Source organism: Nicotiana tabacum, chromosome 3, assembly GCF_000715075.1.
Source record: "Nicotiana tabacum cultivar K326 chromosome 3, ASM71507v2, whole genome shotgun sequence".
Taxonomy (NCBI): Eukaryota; Viridiplantae; Streptophyta; class Magnoliopsida; order Solanales; family Solanaceae; genus Nicotiana; species Nicotiana tabacum.
This window is the reverse complement of record NC_134082.1, coordinates 161774557-161802066: the sequence shown is the minus strand read 5'-3', so window position 1 is coordinate 161802066 and position 27510 is coordinate 161774557. Positions and strand designations below refer to the sequence as shown.

Sequence of the window (27510 nt, the reverse complement as noted above, 5' to 3'; positions counted from 1 at the left end):
ACAAAAGTGGTGCAGATCGTATTGGTAATGCAGATGCAGGTTATTTATCTGATACCCATAAAGCTCGATTTCAAACCGGCAAGCAGAGAGTGCATATGATTGAGATCAGTGATTCATTCGAGAAACATGTGGGTTGGAATGTGATAAAAGACCCACAATATTATACGGAGACAATGTTTCATGCATAGCACTATTAAAGGGAGGATTTATAAAAGGAGATAGAACGAAGAACATTTCACCAGAATTATTCTACATACATGATCTTCAGGAAAATTGTGACATTGGTGTGCATCAAATTAGTTCAAGTGACAATCCAACAGATTGTCTTTACCAACATCAATTTTTGAGAATATGGTATACAAGATTGGAATGCGGAGACTCAAATATTTGAAATAAGGTTTTCTTCAGGGGGAGTAAAATGTGTGTTGTACTCTTTTTCCCTTACTAAGGTTTTTCCCACAGGGTTTTCCTTATAAGGTTTTTAATGAGGCAGCCAGTAATGCGTATTACTAAATATGTGTACTCTTTTTCCTTCACTAGGATTTTTTCCCACGTGGTTTTTCCTAGTAAGGTTTTAATGAGGCACATTATCTTGTAATGAACATCCAAGGGGAGTGTTATAAATATATTATATTATGGATGTTCATTTAGTACTCCATTGTAAATAAGCTTCCTGAAGAAGCTTATCCATATGGGACTCCACCGTAAATATGTTTATCTATTTAAGTACTCTATTGGAAATAAGCTTCCTGAAGAAGCTTATCACTTCGATACCCGGTTATGGATAAATATTACCCCCGGTAGAAGATTATCCATACCGGGTATAATAAGCTTATCCTTTCAGTACTCCGTTATGGATAAACATTGCTCTCAAGATTATCCATATCTGGTATAGTAGCAGCTTACACAACAACTTCCTTTCTTCTATAAATAGAAGAGATTTCAGTTCATTATGTACATCAGTTTGAATTCGAATAATATATCAGTTTCTCTCTATACTTGTCTTTACTTTATAATCTTTATTTTATAACATCATTCTCTATTTAAATATAATATTTTTATTTATTTCAACCTTGTCCAACCCACACATTAACAAAGTCCTAGGGTTGTTTATGTTTTGCATGTATAAATACAAAAATAGCACTCTTAATTGTCTTAGTTCGGTCAAAAAGAGAGTTTAAGAAAATAAGAAGGACTTTTGAATTTTTTAAATTAAAGATTTGTTTAACATTTCAAAATATGTGTTTGAATCGTGTGATCTTAAATATCTCATTTAGAAAATTAAATTAGAGTGCCATCAAATATAGAAAGAGGCATTTTTTTAAAAACAGACTAAAAGAAAAAGTAAGGCACTTAAATTGAAACGAATGGAATATTAAATAATGTAATTATATATATATATATATATATAAAGTTAAAAACCTTTTTTTGGTTACACGATCAAATGGTAAAAATAAATATCTAGATAAAAATGAGATATAAACTAATTAGGTGTTAAACAAAGTTGATACATATATGATAATATTTTTTTGTGGTAAATATACATATATGATAATTAAGAAATACTAGTCTCGCTCGTTGAGACCTAATTCGATCTTCATAGAGTTCTCGAGATATTTTCTTACGAAGTTTTGTTATAGATGTATTAAGAAAATTTAACACTTTTCTTGATATCCATGTAATGTTGATAACGAATTTATTATAGTTCCTTAATTAATTATGTGATTCCAATCATAGTAGTTCGAATATTTGTTAGTCTACATGTGTGTCTATAGAGGTAGAGAGGAAATTGCTTTAGTAAACTCAATCAAACATGAGAGTAAAGAAACCTCAACACATCAATATTCTACACACTGAGTTTTAATCATCTGCTTTTGCAACGCTACTTGTTCTTTTATGTTATTTTGACTATTTTTTTTTAATTGTTTATTTTAGCTTCAAATCGAGCTCTAGTTTGTTGCAGTCTGATATTAATATTTGTTACCTTTTGTAAAAGACCAAATAAGAACGTTATCCGTGTAAGAATTGGAGTGTTAGGGGATTCACATCAGTGGCGGATCCAGAATTTTAAAGTTGTGGATGCGCACCAATCAAAATTCCAAAAGAAGAGGAAAAAAAGTTTATTTGTGGATGCTCACTCAATTTTTATCTTAATATTTTTATGATTCCCTATGCAAATTTACTAAATATGGTCAAAGGTAATGGGTGCTTTAACACCCACAAATGCCTAAGTAGATCCGCCACTGATTCACGTGAGACCTATCATCAACGCTTTCTCTTCTTTTTTATCTAAAATTGAAACACAAGGGGAGGGTGAATTGTACCCAATTTGAAAACTTAGTTGACTAGAGAGAAATAGTCGACTAATCTTTTCCAGCAAGTTTGATTTCAGTAGAAGTAAAGTATGGAGAAATAAAAACAGTAAAGACTCAGGAGTTTTATGCTGGTTCAGTATCGGTGTAGTCAGCGACGAAACTAGAAATTTCTCCAAGGATGTTCAAATTTAAATGAAGCGTAAAAAATTTCCGACAAAGAGTGTTCAATATCTATTATGTATCTCTAAAACATAATATTTTATCTATGTACACAATGCAATTTTTCGACGAAAGGTGGTCAGTTGACCACCCTTGTGACCATGTGTTTTGCCACTGGGTGTGGTACCTACATCCAGTTCTCTTGGGTCAATGTGGTTATCTTATATTTTCAATATTGAGTTGTTACAATAGTATGGTTTTAGTTCGTTCACCACTAACGATATTCAGCAACAATGCTTACCTTTGCTTTCAATTCTTGTTTTGTCTTCTAACTATTCCTATATTTTGTGACACTAGTAAATTCAAGAATACATTGTTTGATATAAGAACTAAAAAGATATAAAAGCATATATTAAGTTGCATGAACTTCCTCGCCCTTCCTCCTATTCTTTAATAGTGCTCGATGGAGTTTCTGATTCCTCTTTATGAGATTGTGGAAAATCATTGATAGTACGACTTTTCCTTTTGAGGCAGGATCTTCTAAGAGTATGACCCAAGGGTAGCCTCATGAATCTAGCGTATGAAGTACAACCAATTTCATTTTCAATGTGCAGTTTGGCTCCTTCTTCTTTCCAATCATTTGCTCTTAATTCTTCTGCTAATTTCTCTTTCTTGAGTGGTGTCCTTTCCTTTCCTTAAATGCTTGAGAATCTCTTGCTAGTTTGACTGATTCTCTTTCCTTACCTTTGATGGGAAAATTTATTATAGCCATTGGCTCTTTGATATACTTAGATTGATTTTCTTTCTTTCCTTTGTCCTTCGGAGCCGTTGCATCTTAATTCTCTTATGCCTCCTTGGATTTGATTACTGAAGCTGCACACATAATAAATTTACATTAGACAAGGCTTTTTGTAATTGTAGAAATTTAGGAGAATTCTTCTCTTTTATTGAATCCATGATATGTTGTACATAATGCCTATTTTATACAGTAATTTGAGAATAAACTAGGTACAATTTACAGCTATACAAAAATACAAGTGTTTAATTCTTAATTGTTATCCTATTCATATTTGCACTATGATATGTACAACTATACATTGCATTTGGATCTTAAATCTGGAAGGGTTAAGTATGCCTTCCAGCTGTATCCATTGTGTTACATTAAAGAAGTGGACTGAATCTTTAAACAAAAGGTCCAGACCTTAGCTTGTATTTTGGGCTTTTGAGTTGTGTGTTGGGCCAATTGATACTATTGGCCCAAAGCTTATGGAGCCTGATATACCTAAATCATAACATGCTGGTCTTCTGCTTTCTAGGTCATTTGATACATTTCTTTCTTCTTTCTTCATCTTCTTCGATTGTGCCTTCTTGTGTCGACCAACTTTTGATATAGGGGCCAAGGTCTCAGATTCTGGTCCAACACCCCCCCCTCAAGTTGGAGGGGTAAAAAAACAACCCCAATTTGGAGACGATTGCCTTGTGAAGAGGACCCGAAAGTGGCTTTGTAAGGATATCGGCAAGATGCGATTTTGACGGAACAAACGATAAGGAGATCAGTCCGGCGAGGAACTGTTGACGGCGAAGTGACAATCAATTTCCACGTGCTTTGTGCGCACGTGAAAAACATGGTTTTTTGCTATATGAATAGCCGCCTGGATATCTGAATGAAGAGAGACCGGCAAGGTGGGTGAAAACGAGATATCTGTGAAAAGGAAAACAAGCCATGTTAGCTTTGAAACGACCTTCTTCATAGACCTGTATTCGAGTTCGGCAGAGGAAAGTGAGATGGAAGATTGTTTCTTTGATTTCCATGAAATAGGGGATCTACGAGGTTGATATAAAAGCCACTCACTAAGCGACGAGAGTCTAGACAAAACCTCCAATCGGAGTCGCAAAAAGCTGTTAATTAAAAAGAAGGGGCTGAATTCATAAAAAGCCCAAGTGATGGCGAAGACAACAAATAACAGAGAACGTGCAATCCGACAGTAAAATGAGGTTGACGGGGCTTTGCATATATTGGCTCAGATGCTGAACTGCGAAGGAGAGGTCAGGGCGAGTATGGGTTAAAAAATTGAGCTTTCCTAATAGTCGCCCGTAGATGGTTGGGTCTTTAAGAGGTTCGCCAACATCCGCTCGAAGCTTGCAACTAGGATCTAGTGGAGATGAGGCTGGTCGTGAATCAAGAACACCAAACTCAGAAAGAAGCTCCAAGGTGAACTTTCTTTGACTGATAATCAGTCCATGTTGTTCTCGTAGTATTTCCATTCCTACAAAATAATTAGCTTCTCCATGATCTTTAATTTTGAATTCTGAATCGAGGAAATCTTTTAGATTAGAAAGTTTTGAAGGGTCATCACCTGTGAGAAGTATGTCATCGACATAAACAACAACAATATAAATTCCAGTATCTATCTTCTTAAAAAATAAAGAATAGTCGCTAAGAGAGTGAGAATATCCTTTGAAATTGAGTGCACCAGTGAGTCGTGCATACCATTGCCGGGAAGCCTGTTTGAGGCCGTATAAGGATTTTTTTAACCTGTAAACATGATTATTAGAAGGTGAAGGCAATCCCGGGGGGAATCTCATGTACACTTCTTCCTGTAGATCACCATGAAGAAATGCGTTGTTGACATCTAATTGAAATAATTTCCAATTCCTTTTAACTGTAACAGCTAAAATGCATCTAATAGTGGTCATTTTCACCACTGGACTAAAAGTCTCAGTGTAGTCTATTCCTTCCCTTTGTATGTTCCCGTGGATAACTAGTCGAGCTTTGAACCTTTCAATGCTTCCATCAGATCTATATTTATCCTTATAGACCCATTTACAAGGTAAAGGTTTCTTGTCTCTCGGTAGTTCAACCACATCCCAGGTTTGATTGGTTTCCAATGCTTGAAGTTCTTTTGCCATTGCCTCCTGCCAACTAGGATGTAAAACTGTCTGGGATAAACTTGTAGGTACAATGATGTGAGAGATAGAGTTAAGAAGTGATTGGTTTGTAGGAGAGAGGTCTGTGAAATTCATAGTAGTAGGTGAGATTGGTGCTGCAAGACAAAAATTAGTTAGATCAGTCAAGTGCACAACATTGCATACATAATCTGCCAGATACGACAGTGGATTGTATTCTCTAGTAGACCTCCTTAGTTCAGGTTGAAGTGGAATGGAAGATGGAGAGGAAATAATTCTGGAAATAGGAGATGAGTTAGGAGATGTGCTAGGTGAGACTGTTGGACCAGAATATGAAATTGAAGAAAATTGGATATCAGATTGAGAGGGGTGATTGAAGTCTTGAATAATAGAAACTTCTTTAGGAAAAATGGATGGTTCAACTGAATGAGAGAAGAAAGGGGATATTTCCTCGTAAAAAACTACATTTTGTGAAATAAAAATGTCCCTAGAGTGAAGATCCAACAATTTGTAGCCTTTCTTTCCAAAAAGAATATCCTAGAAAGACACATTTTATTGATTTAGGCTCAAGTTTGGCTCTATGATGAGGTAAAGTAGAGTCATAACATAGACAACCAAAAAAATTTAGAAAATCATAAGATGAAACTTTTCCAAAAAGAATTTCAAAAGGTGTTTTGAAGTTAAGCACTCTAGAAGGAAATCGATTTATTAGAAAAGTAGCGGTTAACAAGCTATCACCCCAATACATGGTGGGGAGATTAGATTGAAATAATAAAGTCTTGCATGTTTCTAGTAGATGTTTGTGTTTTCGCTCAACCACTCCATTTTGTTGTGGTGTAGCGACACAAGAGGTTTGATGAAGGATTCCATTAGAAGAATTTTTTTTTGAAAGAATAGATCCTGATCCTAATTCCAAAGCATTATCTGAATGAATGATTTTAACTTTTGTGGAAAACTGTCTTTCTACCATAATTAGAAAAGATTTTAGAACTGGAAAAGCATTACTTTTTGTTCTTAATAGGTAAGTCCAGGTTCCCCTACTATAGTCATCGACTATAGTCATCGACTATAGTCAAGAAATATTTGTAACCGTCATGAGTTGGGATCTTGTAAGGTCTCCAAGTATCAACAGACAATTTTGCCTGCCTAGCTTGAGAACATATATCACAAAGATGATTAAATTTGGCAAGAGAAGGAAAATGAAAATGGGATATATTTTGCATACTAGATAGAGGCATATGCCCCAATCTTTTGTGCCATAGGTTTACATTAGAGTTGACTCTAGTAGAACAAGAAACTAAATGAGACATAATGTATTTCCTAAGGTTCTTGCAAGCTGAATAAGATTGAAAACTGATTGATTTTCACAAACTAGACCTGAACTTAAAGAAGCTGATTTAAGTAGATATAAACTTTCCTTTACTTCACCAACTACCACTGACCTCTTCACTGAAGGGCCCTGCAAGAATGTACCAAAAGATGAGAAAAGTAAGGTACACATGAGTTGTTTAGTGAGTGTGCGAACTGAAATTAGATTAAACTTGAAATTTGGAACATATAACACATTGTTTACGGTTAAATCTGGCAGAACATGCACACTACCAACCTTGACTTTATATGAATTTGGGAGATTTACGTATAGAGATTTGGCTATAGGTTTGACATTAAATAAAATAGAATAATCAAAAGTCATATGTTCTGAAGCTCCAGAATCAATTATCCAAGAGGTAGAATTTATGTTAGGAAAACAAGAAAGACAATATAGATTAGGAGTATTAATTGTTTTACCAGCACAGTTGGCACTGACATTTGCATATGAAATCTGCTCATCCTGTTGCACCTTTACTTGTTGAAGAAGTTGATAGAGCTGACTATATTGTTCTTGAGTTATGCCTTTGCATGCTGTATTTTCTCCCATTGTATTTGCTGACTGAGTTGTGTTTTCTTCATGCATGATGGTTGCATTGCTGTGAGGCCCTCCATGATACTTTTTTGATTTGGTGAACTTGAAAGTGGAGGGAAACCCAATAATTCTGTAACATTTGTCGATAGAATGACCAGGTTTCTTGCAATAATTGCATACCAGGTTATTCTTCTTCCCTTCAAGATTTGCTTTGAACTTTCCTTCTACATTAGCATACCTTTGAAAATGTGCTTGCTGATTTCCTCCTAGAAAAGCATTTTCTACTGGATGTTGTGAAACATGAATTTCTCTTTGTTTCTCATCTTGAATGAGAAGAGAATAGGCTTGATTGACACTAGGAAGAGGGGTAAGCATCAGAATATTGCTCCTTACAGCTGAATATATATCATTAAGTCCCATGAGGAACTAAGCCTGCCATCTTGAAGAGACTTTGAAGTCCTTAACTTTCCTCCACAGTTGCATTCACAAGTACAATGCACACACGTGTTCAAGGTATCTAACTCATCTCATATCTTTTTCACCTTTGTATAATATCCTGCTATGTCGGATGTTTCTTGCACTGCATCACTCAACTCTTTTTGCAACTGATAAAGTTGAGCACCATTACACTGTCCAAATTTAACTTCAAGTTCTTTCCAAATGTCATTTGCAGTTTTAGAATAAAGGACTTTCAGCTATGTCCTTGGATAGAGAGTTCAAAATCCATGATATAACCATATCATTGCAACGGTTCCACTATTTAAAGTCAGTGGAAGAAGCATCTGGTTCAGAATATGTTCCATCGATGAAACCAAGTTTGTTCTTGGCAGATAGCGCAATAATTATGGCTCTATGCCATCCTCCATATCCTTTTCTATCAAAAACTGAATTGACAAGAACCATTCCCGGTGAATCGGATGGATGAAGGTAATAGAGGTGAGTGCAATCGATGACCATAACAGCTGGTTGAGTAACTGTTCCAGCTGCAGAAACATATGAAGAATCATCTATGGAGTTTGGTGCCATTTCAAAAGAAGAGTAGAGAAGACAATTTAAGAGAAGAAGAAATGTAGGCTAGGGTTTAGATAGCTATTGCTCTGATACTATGTAGAAATTTAGGAGAATTCTTCTCTTTTATTGAATAAATGATATGTCGTACATAATGCCTATTTTATACAGTAATTTGAGAATAAACCAGGTACAATTTACAGCTATACAAAAATACAAGTGTCTAATTCTTAATTGTTGTCCTATTCATATTTGCACTATGATATGTACAACTATACATTACATTTGGATTCTTAAATCTGGAAGGGATAAGTATGCTTTCCAACTGTATTCATTGTGCTACATTAAAGAAGTGGACTGAATCTTTAAACAAAAGGTCTAGACCTTAGCTTGTATTTTGGGCTTTTGAGTTGTGTGTTGGGCCAATTGATACTATTGGCCTAAAGCTTATGGCCAATTGATACCTAAATCATAATATGTTGGTCTTCTGCTTTTTAGGTCATTTGATACATTTCTTATCTCTTTCTTTCTTCGTCTTCTTCGACTGTGCCTTCTTGTGTCGACCAGCTTTTGATTTAGGGGCTAAGGTTTCAGATTCTGGTCCAACAGTAATTAATCATCATTAAAATTCTAAATCTAACAAAAACTACTGGGGTACTAATGTATGTAAGTTGAATACAAACATGTACACAAAATATTGAAATTAATATTGTGTAAATTGCTCGAAAATAACAACTCACAATCACACGTGCATTGTCATGTGCTCCACTCCTATACTTCACGATAAACTATCTCGGTGAAATTTTATATAGAGAAGGCAATATCATTGAAGCATCATCTTTTATATTTGCAGATCAATGTCCTATATGCAATGCAGGAGCAAATGATCTACAATCAATTTGACTACATAATCCAAGAATTCTTTATCTACAACTGACAATCGGCAACGTGTTTCCCTCTCCTTTCTTTTTATTTCTTTTAAAGTGTATAACAACACATTTCAATGTTGCATTCTTCTCCTAAGAATTTGCAAACGGTTAAAGTTCAAAAAATAAATTAGACGATTGAATTGCAACAAGACAAACTACAAGCCCCCAACCACTTCTAGATGATCTTCATTGATCTTAACGACGTTCCCTGCATTGGAAAAAAAAGGTTGGATATTGTCAAAATTATCTTCATATTTTTATATTTGAAAATAAATTAACTGCAAACTTTTTATCTTTCCCTTAATGACATGCTTTTATATATAGTCACACGAATGTCATGATATATTTAAGTTCACAAGTTTCAAAAATCATTTATTTCTTTCTTATACTTCGTATCCAGTCAAACAACGTCACATGAAATGGAACGGAGAATGTAAATTCTCAAAATATTACTTTGGTCCAATGAAATTGCTCGGTGGTATATCTAAGACGTTTGGACTATTACAATTTAGAGTGCCAAAAATCCAATACATATAAACCATAAAATGCTCGTTCTTTGATGATATCAAAACAATGGTTTCCATTGTATTACTAGTTTTATTTCTTCTTACAACACCATGTCATGGCAATTTTCAAGACTTTGCTACATGCATGACTCTTCACTCTATTTCAAGTGTTCACTCCCAAGGATCTCTTTCATATATATATCTTCTACAAGCAGCTGAACAAAATCCAAGATGGCTAAACTCAACATCACTACTTAAGCCATCATACATAGTAACACCAAAGACACAAAATGAAATCCAATTAGCCATTCGTTGTAGCAAGAAGCATGGTTTACAAGTTAGAATAAAGAGTGGAGGTCATGATTATGAAGGCCTATCTTTTCTTTGCAAAACCCCTTTTGTAATTCTTGATTTAGTCAATTTTCGATCGATTAGCATCAACTTAGAAAATGAAACTGCTTGGATTCAAGCTGGTGCAACAATTGGAGAATTTTACTATAACATACCCAAGAAAAGTGACATTCTTGGATTTCCTTCTGGCCTATGTCCAAGTGTTGGTGTTGGTGGGCTCTTTAGTGGAGGTGGCATTGGCACTATGATGAGAAAATATGGGCTCTCTGCTGATAATATAATAGATGCCAATCTGGTTGATGCCAATGGTAGAATCCTTAATAGAGAAACAATGGGAGATGATGTATTTTGGGCAATTAGAGGTGGTGGAGGAGCTAGTTTTGGAGTAATAACAGCCTGGAAAGTGAAGCTGGTTCACGTTCCACCCCTTGTCACAGTTTTCACAATTCACAAGAGTTTAAACCAAGAAGGTTTCAAACTTGTCCATAAATGGCAACATTTAGCTAGTAAACTACCCGAGAATCTCTTCATTCGAGTCATTATTCAACAAATCGATGGACCTGATAGTCATGGAAACGCGAAGCCAGTGGAACTCTTGTTCAATTCCCTCTTTTTAGGACTGAAAACTGACCTGGTTTCTATCATGAACAAGAGTTTCCCTGAATTGGGCTTGAAAATGGAAGATTGCGCGGAGATGAGCTGGATAAAGTCTGTTCTCTACTTCACAGGCTACGAAAAAGGGGAGCCATTAGAAGTCCTGTTGGATAGGAAAACACAATACAAGAGCAACTTCAAGGGAAAGTCAGATTTCGTCGTTGAACCAATCCCAGAAGGTGTTTTCCAGGGGATCTCAGAGAGGTTTTTCCACCAAAAGTTGGCTTTCATGATATTGGATCCTTTAGGTGGGAAAATGGATGAAATTTCTGAATCTGAAATACCATTTCCTCATAGGAAAGGGAACCTATACAACATACAATACATAGTGAAATGGGATTCAAATGATATGTTGGCATCCCAACAGCCCTTGTATTGGATGCAAAGGCTTTACAAATACATGGAACCATATGTGTCCAAGTCACCAAGAACTGCTTATATCAATTATAGGGATCTTGATTTGGGAATAAATCAGCAGGGAAATTACTCAAGTTATCGACAAGCTCTGACTTGGGGTACGAAGTACTTCAAAGGTAACTTTCCAAGATTGGTAAGAGCTAAGCATCAGATTGATCCAAGCGACTTTTTCACAAATGAACAAAGTATTCCTCCTCTTTCTTGTTAGTACAAAGGAAACCTAAAACTAATGTGAGTTCCCAGTTTCCCTATAACAGTTTACATCTTATCGTTCAGCTAAAAAACAAAATAGAACTGTTCAACTCCCTCTAAAGTTAACTAGAAAATCACTGAGAACTATGAAAATGGTCACTGCTTGAAGAGCATATTTGCCAATACAAAAACTACTTTCAGTTCAAGCAGTCATAAATGTAAGTCATGCAAAAGATTACTTGTCAGTCCTGCATTCTAAGAATGAAAATTAATATATGAAATCAAAATGCTGAAGTAGAAAGATTGAGAGAAAATACTGCCTTTTCATAGCTCGAGTTGCATTTCTACCCCACGAGCTTTTACACAGGATGGTATCTGGATGCCCTTCTGCTCTAGCCTGTGTTGCTAGATGGATCAAAATTGCCTATGCTAAAATAGCCAAACACTCAGATATTACAATCTAAGTAGAGGCTCCAAATTAGAATTAATACCTGATATCGATCCAGGGTCGTTCCTGCCACATATTGGAAGCACTGGTAGAGTACCTTCTATCTTTTGCTTGAAGGGATAATCAGACCCAAAAGCACATAACTTTACAAAATTATTTTTCAAATGAAGAGTGACAAAGTCCCAATCCAGGCTGTTTGCTCTTAAAGTTTAAGTCAGAAACCTGCATTGCAGGATAATCTTATCAGTAAAGAGAACATCCGGGCAGTCGTGTGCATGAATTTGCAAGAAGGAGAATGACAAAGAACCACAATAAACCAAAATTCAAATGGTAGGGAACATCAAGGTATGATCAACCATTTTCAAAATCCACGTAACGTTTTTTAAGTAACAAATTACAGTAAACAATAAGCATTGACAAAGTCCTCTCGACAAACACGTAGCACACACACTAGGCAATAAAAAGAGAACGTCAGCTTTCAGCAAGCCATAAGAATGATTTCTCAGAATTAGCATTTATAATTAAAGAACACGTAAATATTCAAATAAAGAAATTAAAGGCTCAGTGTATAAAATCCAAGCTTGCTACTACAGACAGTCTATCTCAAAATGAGAGACCTTTGTGAGGCCATATTCTCAATTTCTCCAAAATAAGAATGATGATTTTTTTTTTTGGATAACCGGGAAATCACATATATCCGTCCCTCTACCCTTTCTCCACCCAATTACCGGACATAATTCACACCAAAATTAGAACTAGCGACGTGTGTCACATATTCGACAGTATACTACTCAGTAGCGAAGTGACATGGTTATAAAGGCCCTTCTTAGAAAAATCACCCTTTATCGGAAAGCTTTTTTCGCTTCTTTCAAATTTAAATATCTAGGGAAAATTCCTACATTCGCCACTGATACTACCCACCTTCAATCATTGAACCAAACCCAGGAACAATATGGATGAAGATTTACCTTCTCGTCTTTGCAACAAATTTACCAAAAACCAAATGCCAAAAAAGTGACCTTTGTGTGTACTCTTATTATTTACGTAATTACTTTGGAATAGGAGAAATTGCACGTCATAGATTTTCCCAATAGTTCCATCTAAATTTATTTCAAGAAGCAAAGTAATTCCAATTCAACTACAAAAATTGGTAGAAGTTAACTCTCCAAAAGAAAACGGGACAAATTTGATTTTTTTTTTAAAAGTAATTTATTTAAATTTAAGAGAGAGAGAGATTCTTTTGGAAAGTAAAAAGGGACAAAAATTGTTAAAAGGTGAATGAACAAATGTTCCTATGCTTCTCTAATCTCTTCCTAAGTTCAATTTCACAAACCAAAATGGGTGTCATTTTGAAATCAAATCCAAACTAGAATATTCAAAAGTATATTTTTGATAAGACTATATCAAACTATTTTTTGCTAAGAGAGTACTCAAGCTATATTTTGATAAGATAGTACTTTGTTTGGACATGCGCAACGGAAGCAAGCATAAACACATGTATCACAAACATGTAAATTAGATAATGATTTAATTATAGAGATTAGAAATACTAACATCTCGAAATTGTTGCATAAATCATTCACAAAGCAAGAATCCAGGTTTGTAATTTTCTACTATGCTCCTCGTATATCCTTGGACGAAATTATTTGTATGGACAAATAATACTACTCTAAAAAGTGAGTTATTAGGTGAAACTAGTCTTCCATTTGTAGACCCAAAATTAAGCCAAAGAACATTCCAAAAATCGTGTAGGATTATGCTAGTGTAGTAGAATCCTAGTCCAACTCAAACAGATAACTTTTCTTCCAAGTCATTTTTTACCCAAGCCTGTCAATGTTTTTACTAGATATAGCATGGATCACATAAATAATAAAAGGCTACCAATTATAGTATTAATTCAAAATTCGAATGAATTAAATCCTACTATATTTAATCACAGTTTATTCCACTAAAAAACTGCAATTGAACTCCTCAATATGAATTTCGAAATTCACCAACACTTATTTTAGCTTCTCATATTAAGATTATAAATACTAGTTAATTAAACTAAATCATCGAAAATTTAATTTAATTAACTAATAAAATCCTTTGTAATTCCACTTAAACTATTTCATGTGACGGATACAAAATCCACCGGTCGGGTTTTCACATAAAAACTTATAAGCTTACATAAAGAGGTATTATCAAACTCAAGGTCGAGTCACGAATTCTATCAACTAATTATTATTTCACATTATTCGTTATTTTCCAATCTATTAGGCATATGCTAACTCTGAATAGAGTTGTACCTTTCGATAAATCAAAAGAATAAACAAATCATATTGATCATAATAATTATATCAAGAATAGAAGTATAAGCTCATTCAATGAATCGGAGTAAATGTTTTATATATATTTAATACAAACATATCTTTTCTCTACTTGGTCCGTTCAATATACGCTAAGTATACTAGCACAAGAAATTGGAGTAAATCCATAATCAAGATAAATTATACTTTAATATTGTGCTACAATCATCAAGATATCTTGCCCAACAATATCTTCGATTATGAACATAGTTTATTAATTATGAGAACTAATAATTTAATCTTATGTGCATGAGCTATGACTCCATACACTAAGGCGTCTATTACATAACTAAAGGATACACATATAATAAATGATTTATTTAAAATAATACTTTATTGAATTGAATAAATTGAATAAACAATTGTACCGTAAAGAATAAAATATAATATTATAGTTAAACCTCATGGTTAATACTATATGTGGCAAAATGGTTAAAAGAAAACAGTTATCCACCCATATTATCCATAAAAAAAATGGGTTGGATAATGAACCATTTAAAAATGGGTCGAATATGGATAAAGAACCATATTATTCACTTAGAAAATGGTTAACCAAATGGATAACTAATGTGTGTAAAGCCCCAAATTGGAGTTCCTCAAGTTTGGCAGACTAGGAATTCTCTCATAACTGATCATATTTAAGAAGCCATGGATAATATGGATATCCATATTATCCGCCGGATAAACTCATTTTTTATCCGTCTCAAATATGGGTCGGGTCGGATAATTTATCTGATTTTTTTTTAATTACCCGTTTTGATCCGCTCATACCCGATCCGACCCGACCGTTTGCCTCCCCTAATTAATAGTATATCCCAACATACTTAAGCTATTTTTTGATAAGAGCATACTCAAATTATTTTTTGATAAGAGAATACTGAAAAGGTAGTTTCAAGTACCTTGGATCGGTTATTCAGGGGATCGGGGAGATTGACGAGGATGTCACATACCGTATAGGGGTGGGGTGGATGAAGTGGAGGTTAGCGTCGGGAGTCTTGTGTGACAAGAAAGTGCCACCGTTACTAAAAGGAAAGTTTTATAGAGCAGTGGTTAGGCCTGCCATGTTGTATGGAACTGAATGTTGGCCGGTAAAGAACTCACACACCCAGAAGATGAAAGTAGCAGAGATGAGGATGTTGAGGTGGATGTGCGGGCATACAAGGATGGATAAGATTAGGAATGAAGATATTCGAGAGAAGGTGGGTGTGGCCCCCATGGAGGACAAGATGCGGGAAGTGAGACTCAGATGGTTCGGGCACATACAGAGGAGGAGCACTGATGCACCGGTGAGGAGGTGTGAGCGACTGGCTGTAGTGGGCACGCGGAGAGGTAGAGGGAGACCTAAGAAGTATTGGGAAGAGGTGATCAGAGATGACATGGCACGACTTAGGATTACTGAGGACATGACCCTTGATAGGGATTTATGGAGGTCGAGCATTAGGGTTGTAGGTTAGGGGAGAGTGTGAATATTTCTACAGCACAATAGAGGGAGACTATCCAGTTAGGAGTTAGACTAGGAATGTCATTAGGCGTCTATTGATGCAGGACTTTACCTTCTAGTTGTACTATACCAGCCATCTATTTCGTATTTTCGTTGTCGTATCCTGTATTTCATATTTCATATCTCTTATATATTGTTGCTGTTTTATTACGCATTTTTACATAACTAATGTATCATCTCCTATTGCTTCTTTTGAGCCGAGGGTCTCCTGGAAACAGCCTCTCTACCTTTCGGAGTAGGGGTAAGGTCTGCGTACATACAACCCTCCCCAAACCCCACTTGTGGGATTATACTGGGTCGTTGTTGTTGTTGTTGTAGAATACTGAAAAGATAACGTATAAAAATCAAAACCTATAGAAACTGACTAAGTTTGATCTAATTTTGTTTATAAATTTTACTAAATGAATATAAATTAACCATTAACATCTCATTAACATATTTTGAAGTTGGCTGCATGAATTCTTAGCAATCATGTTGTTCCAAATATCAATTAAATCCATCTTAAACCCATATAAGCCGATATAAATTTATATTTACTTGTTCGCGCTTCGCGCAATCGTAAAAATAAAACTAAAATAATTTATTCCTAATATCTGAGTATTAAAAAGCATTTGTTCCTTAAGTCCAAATATGGAGTAGATTTCATGTTTTAATTCATCTTATTACTAACACTTATTTTAACTTATTTCTTTAATTCATCATATGAGGATATTTTGCTTTTTCCAAGTCTTTCTTTTCTTTTCTTCTTTTATGCTTAAAATAATTAAGAGACCCCAAAGCATAACAATAGCACGCAAATAAAGGGATTCGAAGCATTAATGAGCCGATACAGTTCAGAAACTTGATTGGTCGTATGCTTTATTCATTAACATATATTCATTTCATGAGCTAAAAAATTTTAGATGCAAAAACTAAAGCACCTTTTCTGTCGGCACCCATATATATATATATATATCCCAGCAATCACCATAATTTGGAGGATCAAGAAGAAGTCTTTGTTGGCTTCCCCGTTATCAATAAATATTTAATTTATTCACAAATGTATTAACTGAAAATTAGTGAATACAATACAATTTCATAAAGATAAGTTTCAAAGTTTAATTTTCATTAATGAATACACCTGGCAAACATGTAGTATCTCACTTCGTTCAATTATCTAATCATGAACGAAAGAGATATGGAAATCTTATAACATACAACATACCTTAACCCCTAATTATGATCTAGCCAGAAATTTTTATCACACCCTATATGAGTCCATCTCATAAAAATAAATAAAAGAGATAATAATTATATGTTTTAGTTCTAATTTGTTAAATTGAACTTTTATGATTGATTCATTCCAACGAAAAAATTAAAATCAAATATAATTTTCACGAAGTGTACAAAAGTTAAGCTACCGACGTTTCTGAATTCCGATGTGTTCAATCTCGCACAAGTAAAGCAAAAACTTATTTATTTTTGGCTCGACTGTCATAACTAATACATTATCTATGTACTGTTTTTTGCTCGAAAATATACAACATTAAAACTATAGAATAAAAAGTGAAGAACGTTAAAAATTATTCAATTCACATTGAGAAAAAGAAGAGAACAAACTTTAATGAAGTATATAGCATTTTACCAATATATCTCATATTCCATGTTCTCCAACTGCCACTCTACCTATTATGGGTGGATCTAGTGTTATGATATCGGGATCACTTAAACTCAATATTTTCAATTCAGAGCATAAATTCATGTATAAAATTTTATTAAATTGCAAAAAAAAAAAATATGAATACTTTGAAAATATAATGGTCACAGAATAATTTATTAAATCCGCCTAGTAATTGAGTGAATGCATCAATAAAAAATAAAACTCAGTTTACTATAACTCTTATCCAAGAAAAGCAAAATAAGGTAGGAGAGAGAGAGAATTGGAGAGATCTCTTTTTGAATCCAATTGCCAAGTGAATTTTATATCCGCATATATACCACTAACTTCACAATTTTTTTCTTCAACTTCTATGACTTCTTTTTTATCAATTGTTCCTACCAGGGGCGTACGCAGAAATTTTTGTAAGCGGTGTCGAAATTTATAAAAAAAAAACTAAAATATAACTTTGATTGTCATACTTTTAGACAAGAAATAGTCTTAATCTATTGATTTTATTGAGTCTTAAGCAAATATTTACAAAAGAAAAATGTCTTAGTTGAGGTTTGAACCTTTAACCTATTATAGAAAAATCAAACACATTACCAACAACAATTTATGTCAAGTGGTGTCATTTTTTTCTGTTTAATAGTTTTCGTACAATATTAATACATATATTTAATAAACATTTTCGACGAAGCGGTGTTGAGTGACACCGCTTCGATAAGCGTAAATCCGCCCATGGTTCCTACAGAATGAGGCGGACAATTGTCATTCTGGATAACTTATTTAGTCCTTTAGAACATAATTTTCTTTAAATAACACCTTTAGTTAATCATATATTATAACGTGGCAGAAATTGAGGAAGATAAAGGGTTGCAGATCAAGAAATTAAAGTGGTTGTCACACCTTCTTTTTGTCAGGAAGAAAATAAACGAAAAAACTAAAAGTTAAAAAAGGAAAGAGGGATATTATCTATCATGTGGTTGTCTGACGTATTGATCTTATGTCAAAAAATCCCATAAAACATATTGAAGACAAAGAATGAAGCTGCACACTCTTGTTTCTATTACTTTTTCCTTCAATAGTTGAATTATCAAGTGGAATGATATGTGTACATGATCGCATCTATTTACAGACGACAAGATAGTCATGAGAATGGAAAACTAAGATTTTACTTCTGGTGGTGGGCAGTGGGCACATCTCTCATTTTTTCTGCAAAACTAAAATTACATACAAAGAAGAATAGCAATACTTTAATTCAAGCAATCATATCATTGTTAATAATTTCATAAAATGAAGAAGAGCGATATTGCAAGACAGAATAAGGAGCCATACCTGTACTGCGGTGTGTTTAGAATTGATGCACTTTCCATGGGTAGATATTGGAGAAAGAAGAAAGTAGGTGAAAGACCTAGCCATTATATTTGGAAGCCTAAATTAAATGCAATTAATTTGAGTTTGCCTTTTCAGAAGCATAATCGTTAGCATTTTACGTTACCAATGTGACCTTCCAGATTAGCGTTTTACGTTACTAACGTGACCCTTCGGAAGCAAAACCCATTTGTCTTTTTCCGAGCTAGTTTTTTTCGTTCTATAGCAGAATAAAGAAAAAAATGCAGGAAAAAGAAAAAAAATAAATAAATACAAATGCTGATCACAGGAAGTATCACATCATCAGCTTTACATTTATATATAGATTTATTAATAAAAGAATATCAACACTACTATTTTACAATTGACAAAATCCAAATTGCTCCTATTTCACGCACATACACAATGGGTTTGACACGGGTGAGTTGTACCCGTGACTGGCCAGACTGGCAATCCAGGCCAGAGAGAAACTGCTTAGATTGTCGTCTTTTCCCCCAAATAAATTGTTACCAATTCTTGCGGCCAAGATCTTCCACTAACCCAATACTAATTGACAAGAAGATAGGAAAAATTAGTAATTAAAAACAGAAAAGGTAAAGTAAACAACTCTTAAAAATATCACATCATATGCCAGCAGTGTAGTACTAGTATTCACTTGTAGGTTTTGTGGTCTGCTTAGGGAGAGAGAGAGACCTTTTTGCTGAACCATTGGGATCCACTCAATTGAGAAAATCTCTGCTGAAACTCACAAGCTAGGTCTGCATTGTTCTTTGTAAGTCTTTTCTTTGTTATTTTATGAAATAGATCTCTGTTGTTAGAGTATGCGGGATTTTGAGATTTTGTGTCTTGTGTGTGGGTGTGAATTAAGTGATGGGTGATTTGGCATTGTGGATTAGGCTGACAGTTTGTGAGAAAACTGATTCTTTAAATGTAAATTGTGGATTTTTGTTTGGTTTTCATTAGTTAGATCAGATGCACTCTCAGTAAAATGGGGTAGCTTGGTAGATTTTTGTTAATGTGTAAATTTGTCTTGCTGGTAGTAATTTAAGGTGAAAGGTGCTATGGAGCAAAGGTCAGTGGTTTCTGAAAAGTAAATAGATGGATAGATTAATGATTTTGTGCAAAGTTGAGGGTAAAGTTCTTTCATGGAGTAAAGTTCAGATTTTTGTGGAAAAATATAAATCTTTGGATGTTTCTTTTACCTGATTAATTGAAAGAAAAAAAATCCGCCTTTAAATTCTCAAAAGGTTGCTCCTTGGGTTAAGACAAATGCTAAACGATCATATGAGGCTTATCAGTTTTTTTTCCTAATTCTTGCGATAACATTTGACATCATACATACACGATGTTTGCTTGATCAAATAAAAGTGTCTCATAAAAAGGAGATATGCACGCTTGCACAATTTGCCATAATGTCCCTTGAAGACAAGTTGCAAATGGAATAGGTCAAGCTATTTTTTTTTTGTTTGAGTTAATAGTTCTCCCAAACTCGTGAGCACCCTGAAATATGACATGAAATCTTATTCGGACTCAATCTTTTGAGTTACTTAATTAGTTTAACTTAAATGCCCAAAGGAATAGAATGCTTCACTATCAACTATAAGTGCCAAGATGGACTGGAAGTAAAAAATGTAATACAGTACTGATAAGAAGGTAAAAAAGTCGTCAAGTAGCACCTTGCAGATGGCAATATGGTTTGTCTTCTACTTTCTTTATTGGAGCTGTTCTCATCTCAGCAGTTGCTCTTGAACTTTTCATGAAGAACTATATCCTTGCAACCTTCTGACTACTTTCTGTTTTCTTTGCTTTATATATCAATTAGCTGCCGAGTCCCACAATGGTTGCACAGGGCTTCAATGTAGATTTAAATAAAGCGCTTGTATTCCAGGTAAAACTGTACACCTTTACATTTTTTCTTCTGCCCTATTGTATATGTTACTTTATCATTTGGGAAGTTGATGTTTCTTTTACTACATTTTCTTCAAACATTTTAAAAATATTTTTAATTGTAAAAAATTGTAATTTATAGTACTCCCTTCACTCAAAGTTACATGACACTAACATTTTGGGACATTTCAAAATATTTGATGCCGTGCAACTAATAGTATTATCCTATACATTTTTTTCTTACAATTGTAAAGAATTTCAAACTCATTAAAGATTTAGCTCCGAAACTTTGATATGATGTTATCTCTATGAACTCGTTTGTCACTACTTTACTATTTTCTTTCACTCTGATTGAAATAATACAATAGGTGAAATTCACGTCCTAAACTCTATGTCCAGTCAAGCAAGCACATTCACTTAAAGTGTGATGGAGGGAGTATTCTGTGTAGGTTCGAAATAATTTATAAAATTGAGGAAGCGATATCCAAATGTCTGCCGAAAGTAGAACATTTGATTCTCATACTTTAAACTTTGTTATTCTTTCGGGATGGAGGATGTATCTGCTATTTTTATTCTTATTTTTGGTAAACTAAGTAAGTTCGTTGATGGCATCAAGAAGTTGCAGTAGGTACAAAAGAGAATGTTAGCTCCATTACATAAGAGATTCCTATCGTAAGATCAGGGAGCTAACAAAATCCAAGGGATGTATCTTTTTTTTAAAGATCTGCACACATCTCTTTAAGTTTATCTTACAGTTCCTGTCCCTTGATCCTCTTTGCTGCCAATCATATAAGGGTTTTCCTTAGTAATTAAGATTATTCCAGTATGAATTAGCAGAGATGCTTGCCTTATCAACAACAACAACAACAAACTCAGGGTAATCCCACTAGTGGTGTTTGGGGAGGATAGTGTGTACACAGACCTTTTGATAGACCCTCGGCTCAAGAAAAGCATATAATCATAGCAGTGTTGAAAAGAAATACGGTAGTGGAGAAGCGATGGAAAAGAAGCAGTAACAATACCAAGATAATAAGAAAACTACATCAAAAGAGACGACATATAGTAATTGAAATCTAAGAATAAGAAAATACGAGAATAATACTAGTATTACAGGTAAAAGAAAGATGCTCCACTACCTAGTACCTACTAACCTATTATTCTGATTCTCGACGTCCACACCCTCCTATCAAGGGTCGATACGCTTGCCTTATCATTTCAATTTTTTCACTCTATGGCATTCTTGAGATCTGCATTTCTTTGTTCAGAAAAATAGAAGGAATGACAAAAAAGGCAGAAAGGAATAAAATGTGGTGATGTATTTCCTTCACAAGATCTTTCAGATTGGAAACTATTTATGGTTTTAATGTTGCAAGCTCCTCTTCGCCGCCTTCTTTTTGTTTTTGTTTAGTAGTTTTTGCGATGTCTTTGGTCATGTCTAACATGTTCCTTAGACCAAACCCCTCTATCTCCAGCTAAAATTAGTAGTAAATAAGCTGTCCTCGAAATACTTATTCCATTAATACTTTTTCTTATATGTTTTGACTTCTGAAATGTGCTCTCAGGTTGGCCACCTTGGAGAAGCTTACCAAGAGTGGATTCACCAGCCCATTGTCAGCAAGGAAGGTCCGCGATTTTTTGAAAGTGATTTTTGGGAGGTAATGTTACCGTTAGAATTCATTTTCTTCATTAGCTTGAAATTTCATTTGTCATACGGCTTATGTAAGACAAGTATGCTATAAAACTTGCTAGCATGCATCCATACAAATTTTCCACGTCACGTGAGATAACTCATTTTTACATCATCTCACTATATACAGATTACAGAAGGTATTGATAACTTTTATTTGTGGAGCAGTTTCTGACTCGCACAGTTTGGTGGGCAATTCCAACCATATGGCTTCCAGTTGTATGCTATAGTATCTTCACGTCTATCCGTATGGGTCATACTGTCCCGGAGGTGGCATTGATGGTGGCTTTTGGCATTTTCATCTGGACACTGATGGAATACACTCTTCATCGTTTTCTTTTCCACATTAATACAACGAGCTATTGGTCAGTGCTCTCTCTGTTCTTTTTGGGTAACCTGAAATGGGAATGTATCATTTCTGCAGTTCTGCCTGAGGTTTCCCGCTGCTTCTGGTTCTTTATTCCTATGTTCTTAAACCCTTGTGTTTTACAGGGGAAACACTGCTCATTATCTTCTTCATGGCTGTCATCATAAGCATCCCATGGATGGTCTACGGCTTGTTTTTCCACCTGCTGCAACGGCTGTTCTTTGCATACCTGTATGGTGGATTTCATATCATAGCCTCATTTTATTTTAGCTGCGAACCCTGTTTTTTCCCTTAAATATTTTCACACAAATGTAAAGATCCCAATTTCTAATGGTTGAAAGCGCCATTAGCGAAATGAAAAGATAATACTCCCTCCATTCCTTGATTGTTGCTTCATTCTGTTCTCAGAGGTCAAACTACGCCTTGGCAACGGCATCTTATTCTGCCTTTAAAGTGAAAAAAAAAAGGTCGAAGTAATTAGAATTTTAGAGCGTATACATCAAATATTACATGAATCTGCATGGAAAACCATTGGACAAAATCCAGTTTGATTTTGAAAAAACTTCAACAAGACCAAAGTGACTCAGGGAATATAAATGCCAGCCTACTTCAACAGCTAGTAAAAGTTGGTAGTTTATATATAAAATGTAGCAAGTTGAAAACTACTATGTTATTATTTGCTTCTTGTAAGTGATAATCAGGGGCGGATCTACCATGTAAAACATGGTTCACGTGAACCCGTGGTCCTCGGGTTAAAGTATAGATATGATGTACATAATTTGGCAAAAATAGATATATATATTTGATGGAACCTATGGTCAAAAGAGGCCAAATGGTGCACTGGTTTTGGTCTCTTATTTCCAATAGCCTAAGGTTAGGGGATCAAATCCCCTACCAACCTTTTTGTTTAATTTTTAAAAAAAAAATAATAATAGTGCACCCATCCTCCGGAAATCCTAGATCCGCCTCTGGTCGTAGCTCTTCAGCATATTCACACAACTAAGCATTTAGTATACTTGTGATCATTATAACCAGAGGCGGATCTAGGATTTTCGAAGGATGGGTGCACTATTATTATTATTTTTTTTAAAATTAAACAAAAAGGTTGGTAGGGGATTTGATCCCCTAACCTTAGGCTATTGGAAATAAGAGACCAAAACCAGTGCACCATTTGGCCTCTTTTGACCATGGGTTCCATCAAATATATATATCTATTTTTGCCAAATTATGTACATCATATCTATACTTTAACCCGAGGACCACAGGTTCACGTGAACCATGTTTTACATGGTAGATCCGCCCCTGGCTACGACTATCTACCTTTCCCACAGCTTGTGATACAGTGCTTTGTAATTGCAGTTCTGGAACTTGATCAAATTCCTGGCGACTCCCTCTACTGCTCCTGCTTTGTTTGGAGGCGGTCTATTGGGCTACGTTATGTATGATGTAACCCACTACTACTTGCATCACGGACAACCGACAAATGAAGTGCCTAAAAGTCTTAAGGTAAGAGGATGAATATGTTTGTGGATACCTCTCTACGACTTCCATGTGGCTGTTTGTTTATTTAGTTTTCCGAGATGTCTCCTTTTAGGTGTAAGACTTGTCAGTTTTGGGGAGTTGTTTTTACATCCCTGCTGGTTTTTATTTAATCTATTTTATCCAACTACTAACCAGAGATTTTATGATAGCATAGCAAATTATTTTATAATCATTTGTGGTACTTGAGAATTGAAACTGTTAATTTCAGGTTTTAGTATGTGGCCCAATCCCTTCTTTAGTACTCTAAGGAAGGGCTGTGGCGTGGGTTTAGGTTTTTTTTGGGGGTGGGGTGGGGGTTGATTCGAAGCGAGAGTTTCATCTCAATCTGTGAATCTCAAAAAGGTGTTCTTAACCTGTTCAATGAACCTAACTGGTGATTTTTTTTGCCCCTTTCACAGAAATATCACTTGAATCATCATTTTCGTATCCAGAACAAAGGTTTTGGCATTACCTCCTCTTTCTGGGACAAGGTATTTGGAACACTACCACATTCAACATCAGCCAAGAACAGATGATTCCCTTTTGGGGAGGAGAATTACAGTACTAAGTGATATCTATTAGAAGGGTTTAGAATGTTATTCTTTGAAATCTAGTTCCATTTTTTCATCTGCCATTATGTTCATGTCACAGTTTAATCGGAAAATTTGCATCTCAGCCTTGTGACAACTTGTGTAAGGGTTACATAACCTTGCTGCAAAACATTGTGTTAATCAGTCCATCCAGGTTGTATTTATCTTCATCATTAGGCTGTATATTGACCAATTATTGTATCTTGTTCTAGTTTGGCAATTGGAACAATCTGGTTAATGCATAGCAATTTTTTCTTTTTCCTGTGGACTAACTTGACTGACTTGACCCTTCAATCTACAACATTGACTTATTTAAAAAGTACCACTATTTGTGTCAGCAGTTGCATCTAATGGCAATGCACATAGTCATGCAAGGATGAAACCTCCTATTGTATGGAAGAGGTGTCTATGCAGCTATCCAGTGTGAATTAAGTGAAGGAGATGTAGTCATTCATTAGTCAACTTGCATAGGCAAATATCCCTCTAATTCTTCGAAATCTATTCGAATATTTTTGGTACTATAGTTTGGAAGATACTATGCATGATGAGTTTCTGGAATTATCGTTAATGGAAGAAGTACGCTGACTAAATAGCATTATTTTTGTTTTCATTTGAGCAAGTTGAATGGAGGTTTGAGAACCATATTAGTCGTGGTACATAACATGATCAAATTATAGTGAAAATTGCACTATTCATTTCCCCCTTGTTGATTACTACCATATGCAATAGTGTACGCGGTGAAGAACAGCAACTCAGCGTCCTTGACTCCCAACATTCTTCACATGAAACATCTGCATTTAGAGAGCCCCACTCTCTATAAGTGTGCCTTTTTTACTTTTTTGCATTACACTGGGGAATCTTGAGTGCAGTATCTTTTTTCTTTATATTAAGCTTGTGTATCATGAGGCCTAGTGTTGATTTTCACCTAACCACCTGTCTCCTCTCCCCAATCACAATCTTGCAATTGCCACATGAGAAAAGAACACAAATAAACAAAGACTATGAAAGCCAAAATTATTGTGGCTACATAAAGTTGTAGATACTTTGAAAAGAAAAAGAGTAAAGGAAAGGCACTATAATAGAACCTTTGTCTCCCTTTAATAATGAGTGTTTCTACTTTCTCCTTCACGACAACTTCCTCCACTAATCTAAAACTTAAGCATACGGTTTTGAAACACAATTCTTTTGATTTATTTAAATCATCCTCTCCTTCTCTGCTACTTCCCAAGCTCTATTCTTTATTTTCAAATAAATACCCGTGACCAGACATAAGTTCTCTCTATATTATTATTGTCCAAGATCATGACATGTCCCAACAGTCCAAAACTATAAAGTCTCGTCCTTTGTATTGGATTTTTGCTCTGGATTTCCTCCATTAAAATTCCTCAGATACTAAAACTTTAGAAAACAAATTAGATCTTTTTTGTTGAATTGGAGTTTGCAAGCATGTCTTTTCCATGGAAGAAGTTGAAGAAGACAAGTTGGTGAAGGAGAAGGAACATATTCGTTCTCACAGGAATGGTGGATCTCCTCTTATAGTAGAAACTGGTTTCCCTACTTCCCTTATAGATCTTTTTGTCAAGAATCGCCAAAGGTTCATTAAACCTTCCAAGAAAAAGGTAGCTAAGTCCACTTTCAGCTCTCCTTCTTCTCTGAGTTTGCATTTGGCTTCTCCTATGGCACCAGCCACTTACACAATCAATAAGGGGTCTCAGTTAAAGGGTTGCCAGGAAAAAGGTGAAAGATTTGATGTTGATACAAATCAGGTGTTAATAGCACTTGTGAAGATCTTTCTGGTGGTGGTTTTAGTTTTAGGAGCAAAGAACTTTGTTATGGGGATAACCATGTCAGCTATATTGTTGTGTTTCTTGGAATATTCGTATAGATGGCTCATTCCTTGTTCAGGAGCAAAAAGGAGGATTCTTTTTATGGTACAGTGGGTTTGGACATTCATTGGAGGCAAAATGATTGAGTTAGAAAAAGATGACTGTGTTTTTAAAGCACCATCAGAGTTGGCTAATCAAGGTGTCAAGGAGAAAACTTATGAGTCAAGTAGGGATAGAAAACTGGATGAAGGAATGGACTCAGAGAGGAAAGAAGAGGAATTGAGGAGTGAATTGTTGGAATCCAAGAAAAAGAAATCTCATAAATCTAATATGAAATCCAAGATGAAGAAATTTCTTTCAAACAAGTTGAGAAAGAAGATAAGTTCAATGATTGTCAAGTGAAAGTAAACAAGTTTTGCTCAAAAAATCTAACTAGAATAGTTCAACTTATTCCAAGAAAGCTGTGAATTGCAGATATTTAGATAGTTTAGTTTGCTTCTTATGAAGTGCTGATTAAGCCTTGGTAGAATGATCAACATTTGGTTAACCACTTAACTTAGAGGTTTTGTATTAGGAGTATATTTTTTAAATCTCTGATACATACAAGATTAAGTTGTTTTAGGTTAAAAGTATTTTCCTCTTGCAAGAAAACTCTTCAGCTTGTGAGCATCTTCTCATAATAAAATATATTAAAAAACAGACCCAAAAAAAATGTCTTTAATCATGTGTAAAGTGTAAACCCTAGAACCCAGTTATATATATATAGGGATTTAGAATGATCATGACTACTTCACCTAATACTTTAGGTATTTTAGAAAAAGAAACATTAGTTTTCATCCCGAAGGAGGTGAAAACGGGTACTAATAGTTTGCTTACCAAGTATTTTTTTCTTCGAAAAGCTTGATCAAAGACTTCAACTTTGAAATTTTGGTCCCGGAAAAGCTTCACCAAACATGCTATATTAGATTTTTTCTGAAAAATGCT

At 34.8% G+C, this 27510-nt stretch overlaps 3 protein-coding genes across 5 annotated transcripts; all 3 read left to right on the top strand.

The window, feature by feature from the left end:
* The first annotated feature begins 9694 nt into the window (after positions 1 to 9694).
* On the top strand, positions 9695 to 11493 carry LOC107768660 (berberine bridge enzyme-like 22). Its single transcript, XM_016587795.2, has one exon. It carries the CDS (start codon positions 9795 to 9797, stop codon positions 11355 to 11357), a length of 1563 nt encoding a protein of 520 aa, XP_016443281.1. The 5' UTR covers positions 9695 to 9794; the 3' UTR covers positions 11358 to 11493.
* Positions 11494 to 19188: 7695 nt separating this feature from the next.
* LOC107768658 (dihydroceramide fatty acyl 2-hydroxylase FAH1) lies at positions 19189 to 24941 on the top strand. Of its 3 annotated transcripts, XM_016587791.2 has the most exons (8): positions 19189 to 19241; positions 19328 to 19420; positions 20471 to 20536; positions 22098 to 22190; positions 22391 to 22587; positions 22715 to 22820; positions 23949 to 24095; positions 24530 to 24941. In XM_016587791.2, exons 3-8 carry the CDS (start codon positions 20486 to 20488, stop codon positions 24644 to 24646), a joined length of 711 nt encoding a protein of 236 aa, XP_016443277.1. In that variant the 5' UTR covers positions 19189 to 19241; positions 19328 to 19420; positions 20471 to 20485; the 3' UTR covers positions 24647 to 24941. The 3 variants fall into 3 exon arrangements, with proteins under 3 accessions (XP_016443277.1, XP_016443278.1, XP_016443276.1); XM_016587792.2 differs by lacking the exon at positions 19189 to 19241 and having other exon boundaries at positions 19276 to 19404; XM_016587790.2 differs by lacking the exon at positions 19189 to 19241 and having other exon boundaries at positions 19279 to 19420.
* A 1216-nt stretch (positions 24942 to 26157) lies between these two features.
* LOC107768659 (uncharacterized) lies at positions 26158 to 27158 on the top strand. Its single transcript, XM_016587794.2, has one exon. It carries the CDS (start codon positions 26158 to 26160, stop codon positions 26926 to 26928), a length of 771 nt encoding a protein of 256 aa, XP_016443280.2. The 3' UTR covers positions 26929 to 27158.
* The last annotated feature ends 352 nt before the right edge of the window (positions 27159 to 27510 follow it).